General features: G+C 42.4%; 1 protein-coding gene across 3 annotated transcripts in view; it reads left to right on the top strand.

Annotated features, from left to right (window-relative positions):
* Positions 1–12,446, top strand: part of GNS (glucosamine (N-acetyl)-6-sulfatase) — a 52,061-nt gene that overhangs the window by 16,839 nt on the left and 22,776 nt on the right. For all 3 annotated transcript variants that reach the window (XM_029205042.1, XM_029205044.1, XM_029205043.1), the window contains exons 6-9: positions 974–1,141; positions 2,782–2,864; positions 4,676–4,794; positions 6,493–6,596. In XM_029205042.1, the coding sequence (XP_029060875.1) occupies positions 974–1,141; positions 2,782–2,864; positions 4,676–4,794; positions 6,493–6,596 (474 nt within the window). The remainder of the gene's footprint in view (positions 1–973; positions 1,142–2,781; positions 2,865–4,675; positions 4,795–6,492; positions 6,597–12,446) is intronic.

Below are 12,446 nucleotides of genomic sequence, written 5' to 3'. Positions count from 1 at the left end.
GAGTCCTTGATTCTGTGGACGGTAACCTTTTAGTGGAGGCTTTTATTTACCCATATGTGTGTTGTCTTGTTAGATGGCGATTAGTTAGAGAAATAAGGCAGGGGATGGGAGTTACGTAGATAACATTTAGGCAAAATCCTAAAGGAGATGAGAGTGAGCTATACAGGTCAGGGGAAAGAGTGCCACAGGCAAAGGGAACAGAAAGCGTGAGGGTGTTGAACCAGGAGTGTGCGTGGCAGGTTGGAGAAACCACAGGGTTTCTTGACAGGGCTGGAGTAAAGTAAGGGGATGGGATGGTGATAAGAAATTGATAGTATCTTTTGAGTTTAGTGTTGGGAATAAATGAAGATGTAAATCAACTAGGAAATTAAAAACACAGCATGTGTGTGGGAAGCTTTCATTTTCGTAAAGTATCTCCAGAGAAGCAAATGAAAATTTTAAGTCCATATAAATTAAAACCCTGGTGTGGTGTATTTAGACTTAATATTGCTCACTTAGTTTAGCTACTTCAGCTGGCACAACTTAGGATATCTACTCTCTACATATTTTTGTAAAATTACAGTAACTGAATTCACTTTTCCCACTGTTGTGAATTAGGTTGGCTCTCTTTTTATGTTCTTTAAAGCATCAAATGTATATACTCTAAGCTGCATTAATATAAGTTAATACTAAAATGGCCAAATTACTATTTTTTTTCCTTATGGGAGGCATAACAATTTTAAGGTCATGTAAAATCATCAAAATCCTAATTGCTTTCTTCGATGGTGTGCTTTTCAATTTTTTATTGTGTTTGCCTGAAAGCCAAACGATCTGTTCCAGCAACACGCTTGCAAGTGACTGTGACATACATTGTATGCTAAGATTGGTGGAAAAGCTAATAGGGCCCTGTACCCCTGTTCACCAGAGAACAGGTATCTATCAGGTCCTCAACTGTGAAGTAGGGTAAGCAATGACAAATCTTTGTATATGTCAGGCCAATGTCTCCTTGGACTTCCTGGACTACAAGTCCAACTCTGAGCCATTCTTCATGATGATCTCCACTCCGGCACCTCATTCGCCTTGGACAGCTGCACCTCAGTACCAGAACACCTTCCAGAACGTCTTTGCACCAAGAAACAAGAACTTCAACATCCACGGAACGGTAGCTTCCCCTAGCCCTTGCATTAGGCCATGCTCGATGTGATTAGTTGTGTCACATACTTGCCAGGGAGCCTTTGAATCATATAGTTGCTCTTCCTTCTAAACCTTTTAAAGGTGATTGCACCTGTCGCTAACATACTAGGTAGTACACGCTTGCTTCAGAAGTCAGATAGGGTTCGTGCCACACACCCAGTGGGCAGCTGGAGAGCCGGCGGACAATGGTAAACAAATGCCATCTTTCCTGACTACAGGCTCTTTTGATAACCTCTGTGCTGGCACTCCTCCTGCCCGGCAGTGGCTGAGACACGTCCCTTGGGGCTGAGCTGGGCCTGCAGCAGTCTCCTTTGGGTGGCCCTTAGCAGGCCCGAGGCGTAGGAAGAAGAGGGGTGACACAGTGCAACGTGATTGGGAAGGGAAGTTGAATGGAGAAATGAGCCAGAGCAGGCCATGACCTAAATACTCTTCACTTCATATACCACTTACCCTTCCTATGGCACAGGAGATGGGCAGTTTGCTAGTTCAGAAGCAGAAAGCTTCTACTGCCTCATGCCTGTTACCCAGAAATCTTAGTTGCTTGCGAGGTGGTAGAAAGAATGAGTCTTGGAGTTAGAGTCCGTATTACCGCTTTCTAGCTAAGTGACCTGACCATGAGCAAGATGCTTAACTTGCATTTTTCTCTCTAAAGTCGGGGATCCTGACCTCTCCTGCAACTCTTGTATGGATTAAAATACACAGAAGCGTCTAGCATGTTGCCTGGCACATTGTAGGCATGTGCTTGCCGTGGATGACATTAAAGATGAGTGAACCGAGTTTGAAACCTGGGTGCCATTCTCTCTGTGTTCCAAAAGAAGTTCATAGAAGCTCCCATGACTAAGTAAGATTAGAAACTTCAGGTTAAATAAGTCACTCTGCTACAGGATTTCTCAGTTATTCGTGTTCTGACATGAATTTGCAGCAGGAAGAGATGCTCTGTAGCATTTGTCAAGCGTGCTAACTAAAGAAGGCTTTGAGGATCACAGTTTGCAAGATGGCAGCTTAGGGTTTTATGAATGGGGAGGAGAGAATAAATGGTATTTGGCAATGTTTTGTGTGTTTTTTTTTTAACTGTGACTCTTTTATTTATATGAGAAGCATCCTCTAGATTTGGACTTGAAGTTTTAGGAAATTGCTATGATGAAATTTTTCCCAAGGTCCAAGGATGATCGCTATCTTAGGTAGGAAAGATAGAGGGCCATGGAATGATGACTTATTAGACAAAACTTAGAGGAAGGTAAAGTGGATATTTATCCTTTTATAGTTTGGGTGGTAGACCCAAGTTATAAATTTAATCTTCTGGTTAGTAGTTTCCAGTATATTTCACAAAATCTCTTATTAAAGCTGCTAACAAAGGAGCCCAGGCCTTCTGCCATTAAGGAGGTGATGAGAAGAAGCTAAAGAATGAGTGATAATTTGCAGAAAGTTTTTTTTTACTAACACAGGGGAGGGAAGTGGGGGTGGGTGGTGGAGGGAAAATCTGAAGTTGCTTAAACAGGCTCCAGTTAGTTCCTTTTTTGCTCGAGTAAATCATCTTTTTCATTATCTATTCTAGTAGTTTGACTGTGGTGACTTGGTGTTAACTTCTGTTTTTCTTTTAAATTTTAGAACAAGCACTGGTTAATTAGGCAAGCCAAGACCCCAATGACTAATTCTTCAATACAGTTTTTAGATAATGCATTTAGGAAAAGGTAAGAGCTGCTCCTTTCCAGTCTAGGTGGTCTTTGAGGACCCTCAGAAGCAGCCCATGAACAGGGAACTGCACCACATGGTTATTTCTGAGAAAAAATCAGAGGGTAGCAAGATGTTGGGAGAGACTCTGATGGGAGGTCTTTACATTTAGCTACAAGGTGGTCTTTGGACCTCAGGTCTAATTAAACAGTCCGTTTTTATGACTTGTTAAAACATTGCAAATTGGAGCCATTTGGGTTTTTTTTAACAATTTTCTATATCTAAAGAAAAGGTTGGAAACCTTTGTCCATCATCGGATGAATGGATAAAGAAGATGTGGCACATATATACAATGGAATATTACTCAGCCATAAAAAGAAACGAAATTGAGCTATTTGTAATGAGGTGGATAGACCTAGAGTCTGTCATACAGAGTGAAGTAAGTCAGAAAGAGAAAGACAAATACCGTATGCTAAAACATATATATGGAATTTAAGAGAAAAAAAATGTCATGAAGAACCTAGGGGTAAGACAGGAATAAAGACACAGACCTACTAGAGAATGGACTTGAGGATATGGGGAGGGGGAAGGGTAAGCTGTGACAAAGCGAGAGAGTGGCATGGATATATATACACTACCAAACGTAAAATAGATAGCTAGTGGGAAGCAGCCACGTAGCACAGGGAGATCAGCTCAGTGCTTTGTGACCACCTAGAGGGGTGGGATAGGGAGGGTGGGAGGGAGGGAGACGCAAGAGGGAAGAGATATGGGAACATATGTATATGTATAACTGATTCACTTTGTTATAAAGCAGAAACTAGCACACCATTGTAAAGCAATTATACTCCAATAAAGATGTAAAAAATAATAATAATAATAAAAGGTCGCTTTGTGAGAGATTAGCCCCAATATTTGCCTGAGACCCAAAGGCTTAGGCTAGAGCAGAATATTTGCCTTTGCAGTTTTTAGTTTTCAGGAAATTCTTACTTTCTCTTAAGGTGCATTTAGTTTTAGACCAGGGGTTGGCAAACTTTCTGTGAAGGGCCAGATAGTAAATATTACAGGCTTGTCGGCCGTATAGTCTGTGTCACTGTTGCTCAGCTCTGCTGTTGGAGCGCATAGCAGTCCTGGACAAGACAAGAATGAATGAGCATTGGCTGTGCTACAGTGAAACTTTATACATAAAGCAAACAGCGAGTTGTTGTTTCACGGGCGTAGAGTTTCAGATTTGCAAGGTGAAAAGGTTCTGGAGATCTGTTCCACTATGTGAATATACTTAACGCTACCGACCTGTACCCTTAAAAATGGTTAAAACAGTAAATTTTATGTTATGTGTTTTGTACCGCAGTTAAAAACAAAAACACAGACAGTGGTCAAGCTTTGGCCCATGGCTATCATTTGCTGACCCCTAGTTCGACCATTAAACATTGTTGTAGCCAGGTCTATCTGAATTCATCTCTATCAGTCAGTGCTGAGTTGACAACTTTCCCTTCCAATAGTCTTTTATTCTCATCTTCAGCCACGATAAATAATAAAGCTAACTGGTTATAAAAACCCTCATTTATTTCTGTAGAATCGGTTAAATTTGGAATCAACTAATTGTGTTCTGGAGTTTTCTAATCTGTGCTTTGCAATGAATGGAAGGAAAGGAAATAGGGGATTTGAGCTTTTGGGGAGAGTGGCTCTGAGGGGTTTTTTTTGGGAAGGAGGTTGGGAGTTTTTTTGTTTCGATTTGGTTTTGGGGTGTTTTTTGGACTTCGCTTTTTTGGCAAGATGGCAGTACCTCAGCATTGTCTCTGAAGTCCCATTGCTGCCCTGTGTTCACATCCAGGTGGCAGACTCTGCTGTCAGTCGATGACCTTGTGGAGAAGCTGGTCAAGCGATTGGAGTTCAGCAGGGAGCTCAATGACACCTACATCTTTTACACCTCAGACAATGGCTATCACACAGGTAAGGGGCACCATGACCTTGGCGAGGTGCCTTTCCTTTCTCGCTCAATCCGTAGCACTGGCAGGGAGCTCCTGTCCTTTTGCGGCAGTGGACGGGCCAGAGGGAGGGTCTTGCCCTCAGGGCCCCTCTGGTTAGAGGGCCCACTCATTTCCCCTGGTGAGAGACCAGGTTTCATTATTTGCTATTTCACAGGCCGAATTACATGGTGTTCAAGGAGTCTGAGCAGAGAGTGAGCTTGATGAGTTAGAGGCAGGCTTTATGAAGTAGGTGAGAAATTGAGCTAGATTTTAAGGAGGGTGGATCTCAGGGAATAGGGGTATGACATTTGACACAGGAAGACCATGAAAGGGTTGTCCTGGGGAAGAACTTTCCTGTGAAATGAGGTGTTTTGGTGTGTGTGAGTTTTGCTTTGTGTTTCTTTTCACAACTGCAGTATGAGTCACCCCCGTGTCCTTGACTTTCATCCTTTCTTCTTGGACCTCCTCTAGTTAAAAATCAGTATTTTTTTCTCTCTCCACTCTTTTAAATTTCCTAAACTGGAAGGGAATTAGCCTGAGGTTTGCTTGCACAGGAGCAGATTGATGAGGCGTTTCCTGCGGTGTTATGAATATTTCTAAGCGCGCACAGTAGAGACTAGTAAAATAACTCCCATTGCCCAGCTTTGGTTTCCAGCGGCACGAGACCAGTCTTTTGAATTCCTCATACCTTCTTCATGTTTCTGTTTTAGCTATAAGTTTTTGAAGAAACTCCAGATGTTGTGATTCCATATGTCAACACTTGATTCTGCACCTGACTAGTTGATTAGCTATCAGAACCTACACAAAGTCCACACACTCCCTTTAGTTTTTATGTGTCTTAAGGCTGTCCTTTGCCACCGATTTATTGGGGAAACTCGTCTTCTGTCCTTTAGAATATCTCACATTCCAGTTGTAGCTAACTGCTCATGTGATGCCTTAACTCGTTTATCTATACTCAACATTTTCTATAGATTGGTAGTTAGATCTAGAGTCTTAATAGAAGTTCAACAAGAATGCTCTCTAGTTGATGCTGTCATGTACTTCTTACTGCTTCATTCACATCATGCCGCTGGGGTGTCTGGTTGCCTCACTTTAGGGATGCTGTTACTGTTTGATGGCTCCTGTGGTATCAACCTGAGCCCATCCTATGAACCTTTTGTGGCTAAAACGTCCATTGATGATTGTTGCTTAAATCTGTTCCCTCAGAAATTGCGAAGTTTGACTTCATAACTCTGTCCTTCTGAATTTACTGGCTGGAATTCCTCAGGAAATTCCCCTCACCAGCTGTTCGGTTATCTTGAAATAGAGTTTATTCAGGAAAGGCTGGATAAATGGTTTTCTCCCTTTATTTAGCAGCTTTTAGAGTAACTTCATTCCATTGTGATCAGGTCGAGTATCATACATAAATAGCGTATCTTTGCTTCAAATACTTTCTAGTCATTCTTTTTGCTGAATTTGCCTATTTTAGACCAGGGTGTCCCTCTAGGCATTTTTTTTTTAAAGATGAGCTCATTGTTTCCTGCCTTGTAGTAATAAGAGACCCAGGCAAATTTAAGCTTTCCATTAAAACCCCATAATTAGTAGAACAAGGCTGTTTTTGATTTTTACTGTTTATTGAATGAATGCATGCATGAGTGACATTTCTCGGTTCCATCTTTACCCTATGCATTTTTTTTTTCAGGACAGTTTTCTTTGCCAATAGACAAAAGACAGCTGTATGAGTTTGATATCAAAGTTCCACTGTTGGTTCGAGGGCCTGGGATCAAACCAAATCAGACAAGCAAGGTAGGTTGCTGACAAGGTGATGTAGCATTTGCCTGAGGAAAGAAAGTTTTTCCTCCTAAGAGGAGGCTGATTCAATCTCTCCTCCTTTGAGGATGAAGGCTGATTGGCTTAAGATTTTTTGCAAGTGTATTTATAAGCCTTGCGAACAGTGATTCTTTTTTCTTTCTTTTTTTTTTTAATTGAAGTATAGTTGATGTACAATATTCTGTAAGCTACAGGGGTACAATATAGTGATTCACAGTTTTTAAAGGTCATACTCCATTCAGTTATTTTAAAATATTGGCTGTATTCCCGGTGTTGTACAACATAACCTTGTAGCTTATTTTATACCTAATGCTCTTAATCCCCTACTCCTATATTGTTCCTCTCCCATCCCATCTCCCCACTGGTAACCACTAGTTCTCTGTATCTGTTCTCTATATTTTGTTATATTCAGTAGTTTGTTGTATTTGTTAGATTCCACGTATAAGTGATATCATACAGTATTTGTCTTTCTCTGTCTGACATATTTCACTTAGCATAATACCAGTAAACTGCTGGCCACCCACTATTAGATGTATATGTATCATATTAGCATGAAGAGCTTTTGCTTGTGTTTTGAGACTAGATTTTTACTTGGTCCTCGAGCCGTGACTCTCCACCAGGGTGCTCATCAAAACTACCTTCTGAAACTGAAAGGCTTAACATCTAGAAAGGTTGAGATTGACTCACTTGAACTGGAATAGAATCCCTGCCTCTGCTTTTTTTCTTAAGTTCACAATGATTCTGAGAGGCAGCCCAGTTTGGGGCCCATAGCCCGGGAGAGCAAAGCTCTTCAGGCTTTGTTGTGTGTGCACATCCCCTGGGGGCCTTGTTGAAATGCAGATTCTGATTCTGCATTCCAGCCTGCTCCCAGGTGGTCCCAGGTGATGTCTGCTGCCGGTCTGACCTCCCTCTGAGTATAAGGCTACAGAAAGGGTGTTGTCTGAGAATTTAGTCCCCCTCCCTGTGGGACTCTTCCTCACTAATGCCTTTCTACTTTACTGATTCTGTCTCCTAGTACTGTCATAAAGTACCACGTTCTTTTGTTACCATTTCCATTTGGTTTCAAACTGAGTTCCTAATACTGAGGTACTTTGTTCCTAGAGTTCATGGGCACCTTGATCCAAAACACTGGTCCAATGTTGGGAGATAAGAATTGATAGGCTCTACCAGTTGTTTTCTCTTCCCTAATACCACAATTTCAGTCCCAGCTCTGTGAGACAAAAGAAAATGAGCAAATGGATTTATTTATTTATTTATTTTTTTGCGGTATGCGGGCCTCTCACTGTTGTGGCCTCTCCCGTTGCGGAGCACAGGCTCCAGACGTGCACGCTCAACGGCCATGGCTCACGGGCCTAGCCGCTCCGCGGCATGTGGGATCTTCCCGGACCGGAGCACGAACCCATGTCCCCTGCATCGGCAGGCAGACTCTCAACCACTGTGCCACCTGGGAAGCCCAGCAAATGGATTCTTTAAGCTAAAATTGGAAAAATAGGTCAGAATTTCTGGGTATACTGGTGCTTGAGTTTAACTTGGGGGTGTAATGTTTACTCTGTTTAAATGTCTGTCATTCACTTATTTCCTTTCACAATGCTCTTGATGGAATTCTGTTCAAATTCTCTCGGAAACTTAAAATGGCCTTCATAAGTGCCTTTTGAATTTTCTTTTTCTTTTAAGACCCACATTCCTAAAGGCAGTCACCTTCCACTACAAATTCATTACCCTCTAAACAGGCCTCTTCTGTCAACGGAGGTAGGCAAGTTTGGAAAACCATTCAGTCTTAAAAGTGTTTTCTTGATCTTGGTGTGGGGAGCTGGTTGAGGAGAGCACGTCTGCACCTGTGTGCATTTCTGAGGAGCAGGGCCACGTCTGACCGGTGTGGGGAAGGCGGCTGATGAGAACAGAATGACGTGTCAGCCAGCTGCCCACGGAACAGACTGTTCCTTTTTCCTTCAAGTTAACAGTGGCACTCCATGTTACAATCAGAAACTTCACTTTCTCTAAGCCATCTAAGTGAAACCAGGTCCTAGGAAGCCATTTCAACAATAATAACCGTTATTGAATGCTTAGGATGTGACAGGTGCTGTTCCAAGTGTATTACCTGTATCAACTCAGTTAACCTTCACAGCCTTATGCGATATGAATGCTGTTATCCCCATTTTACAGATGAGGAAACTGAGGTATACAAGTTCAGCGATTTACCCAAGAGGATGTAGCCAACGAATATCAGAGCCCTGCACTTGAACTCGGGCAGTCTGGCTGCTATACACTTAACCAGAGTCCGTACACTCAACCATTACACTACAGCTCAGACAACAGTATTTCTTCAGTATCTTCCTGTGCCAGCGCAGTATACCAGGAGCCTTGGAGCCACAGCAAGAGCAGTCAGAGAAGATCAGTTCTTAACTCCCTGTGTCAGGGGGAGCCAGATACCTGAGCTTCAGTTGTCGGTGAAAGTCTCTGAGGCATTTGGGCAGAGACCCGGGTGTCAAGAAGGATTGAGTCGTGCAAAGATCTGTGGGAGGGTATCCTGAGCGGCAGAACAGTGCATGTGAAGGGCACAGATAGGAGAATGAGCTTGGCCTGTTCAAGGGACAGAAGGTGGCAGTTGTCCTGAACTACTTTTACTTCCTACTTGGATCATCTCTCTCACCTCCTTGCCTTTGTACAGCTGGCTGCGCCTTCTGTGTGAATGCCCACCTCATGCCCCTTTCCCCTGGCTAAGTTCATTGTCCTTCGGGGCTTCGGTTTAGGGCTCCCCTAAATGAACGTCACTGTAGACCCCCGCCCCACATGGAGTGGGTGCCTTTCCCAGCTTCCCAGCTGGCCTCACACTTACCACACCCGACTGAGTTTGTCTTTTTAACTCTAGGAGTCCCTAGTTGAGAGGTATTACCTGAACTTAGAATACCCAGCTTTTAGTGGGAGTTTGGAGTTAGCACATGTAAGCTATTATATATATAATGGATAAACAAGAAGTTCCTTTTACTGTATAGCACAGGGAACTCTGCTCAGTATTCTGTAATAACCTAAATGGGAAAAGAATTTGAAAAAGAATAGATACACATATAACTGAATCACTTTGCTGTACACCTGAAACTAACACAACATTGTTAATCAACTATGCTCCAATATAAAATAAAAATTTTTTTAAAGGTCCTACTATATAGCCTAGGGAACTATACTCAATATCCTATGATAAACCATAATAGAAAAGCATATTTAAAAAAAAGAATATCTCTGTATGTGTATAACTGAATCACTTTGCTCTACAGCAGAAATTAACACATTGTAAATCAACTGTAATTTAAAAAAAAAAAGAATACCCAGCCCTTAACATACAATGGGTGACATCCAAGTTGTGTGAATGGATATATTACCAGGGTCACACAGTAAGTGGCAAAACCAGGTCTGAAAATTAACCGTCTATTCTCAAACTTCCATGGTTTTTTTTGGAATTCCCTGGCGGTCCAGTGGTTAGGACTCTGCACTCTCACTGCTGAGGGCCTGGGTTCAATCGCTAGTTGGGGAACTAAGATCCCACAGCGGCGTGGCCAAAAAAACAACAACAAACAACCATGGTGTTTGACACTCTGTGGTTTGAGAAGTATGAAGTGCCCTGCTTCCATCTAACACAGTGTGTCAGAGGTGGTGGGTGATTCATCGTGTGCTGGCAGCAGACTTTTCTTGGTGCAGGTTCTGTGTGAGGGCCACAGGGTGGTGAGTTGAGCATAATGAGCTGTGCTGGCAACAGCCCAGTAGCCAAAATAGGACACGTTTGACCAGTGGATCTGGCTTTGTGTTGGCTATTGGGGTGAGCCAGGGGCAGGTGGTATGGGTGGATGCCAAACATTGGCTGCTGAGGTCTTCTCCTCTGGCTATAAATTAATCTAGCTTTAGATTTGGTGGTAGAATTTCTTCAAACGGGCTTTAAGAAAGGAAAAGGTTAGTACGAAAATGGAAATGACATAGCATGATCCAGGGGAAATAAAACCGAACTGGGAGTCAGGAAGACCACTTATTGGCTTTAAGACTTTGGACAGACTAAGCCTTGGTTTCCCCACGTGAAACTGGGAGGATGCTAAGGGCAAATTCTCAAGTGCAACTAGGTGACGCCCTGGCTTACTCCTTGTTAGGGAAGTGGGGCGTGAGGGGCAAATCCAGATGAAGCAGCCCAAGACGTGTAGAGTTCTCTGCTTTCAGTGCTTTGCTTTTTTTTTTTTTAAACATCTTTATTGGAGTATAATTGCTTTCCAGTGGTGTGTTAGTTTCTGCTTTATAACAAAGTGAATCAGTTATACATATACACTTATCTCCATATCTCTTCAATAGATGGATTTGGGGTGCTCTCTGGTGTGCTTTGAGTCTTTTTTTTGAAAGCCTTACGTGAATTCTTTAACATCAGGGCTTAAAAGTCTGTTTGAAAACCTGATGTACCCTCCTGGGAGCCCTTATTCTTTTGGGTAATTCTGCAGTACTGTCCTTCTTCCAGAGCTAAAAAAATAAGCAGGTTCAAGGCATGATATCCCTCGATCTCATGCCCCACAGAGTTTTTTAGGGCCTTATATTTGATCAAAATGTATATATACTTTAATCCTAAGAACATTCCCAAACAAACTGTGAGGCTGTGATTCATGAAATAATTTACTTGGTCTTGTCAGAGCGTTTTCTGTTCCAGTCCTTAAATGGATCTTTATAGTCAGTGATAAAAGCAATAATACCATTTTAGGAACTTGAAATGCTAATGTTTCTAGATGTCATTAGGGTGATGGGCTCATAGTATCCATTCTAATCCTTGGCTGTATAAAAACCAGAGAGAGGTATAATTCTCTCTTGAATTCTTCACTCATACTTGGTATCTACTAGAAGTCTCCCATCTCCTGACACTGTATGCTAATTTTGAGACTCTACGTCTTAGTCAAACAAAACCCAGTAGGGAGAGAATTTGTCCATCATTTTTAGGGAGGATGTGATCATTGTAGATACCTGGGAAGAAAGAGTCCTGGTGGTGGCGTTTATGGTACTTGTGCCGAACTAGCGACTTGACTTGTCCTGAATCTTGCAGACCTTTCTCCTCCCCTCCCCCCACAGAGCAAACTGCCACTAGAGGGCGCTCCCACCCATTGCTGATGGCTCGAGGCAATTCCTGCTGAGACTGGCAGTCACTGTTTTATCTCTGTGGGTTTTATTATTTTGGTGCCTTGGACATGTTAATAATACCTGTGGGACTGACTTGACTTCATTCATGTTCTGGACATCACTGGAGATCTGTCAGTCACATTTTGGAGTCTTGTTGCCTTTATCTGATTCTGGAGGTGGTGTCTCTGCTTGTCTCCTTTCCTGCTATGGTCTCTTCCGTATTCATACTCACTCTTGTTTGCTGTATTCTAAGCCGCTGGAGAGTCTGCCTGGGGTACTTGGAACTGGGAAAGGTATCTCTAACACCGGGTCTTGTGTAATCCCTAGAGACATAGTTTTTGTGTTTTTTATCCTCAGCAACATATGGATTGCTTTTCCCGTGAGTTGCCTGCCACTGAAGGGTAATTTCCAACAGCTGCAGAGTTACACTGACTGGTTCAGAGCCAGGATATGTGTATCGCTCTGCCCTCCAGGAGCCGTCCAGGAAACCTGGCTGCTACTGAACAGTGCTTCTTGCCTTTTATGTCTGTACTTTGGTTTTGTTTTTAAATTAAAAGTAATAGGATTAGATTTTTTTTCTAATCCCCATTTGGCTTCTCCTGAGATGACCTGAGTTTTCTCAACAGTTTCTGGGTTTTTTTTTTTTTTGGCTGCATTGGGTCTTCGTTGTGGTGTGCATGCTTCTCATTG

The sequence above is a fragment of the Monodon monoceros genome, unplaced genomic scaffold (genome assembly GCF_005190385.1).
Source record: "Monodon monoceros isolate NGI ecotype Baffin Bay Population unplaced genomic scaffold, NGI_Narwhal_1 Super_Scaffold_6, whole genome shotgun sequence".
NCBI classification, from domain to species: Eukaryota; Metazoa; Chordata; class Mammalia; order Artiodactyla; family Monodontidae; genus Monodon; species Monodon monoceros.
Note: the sequence above shows the minus strand (reverse complement) of the source record. Positions and strands in the feature narration are given on the sequence as shown.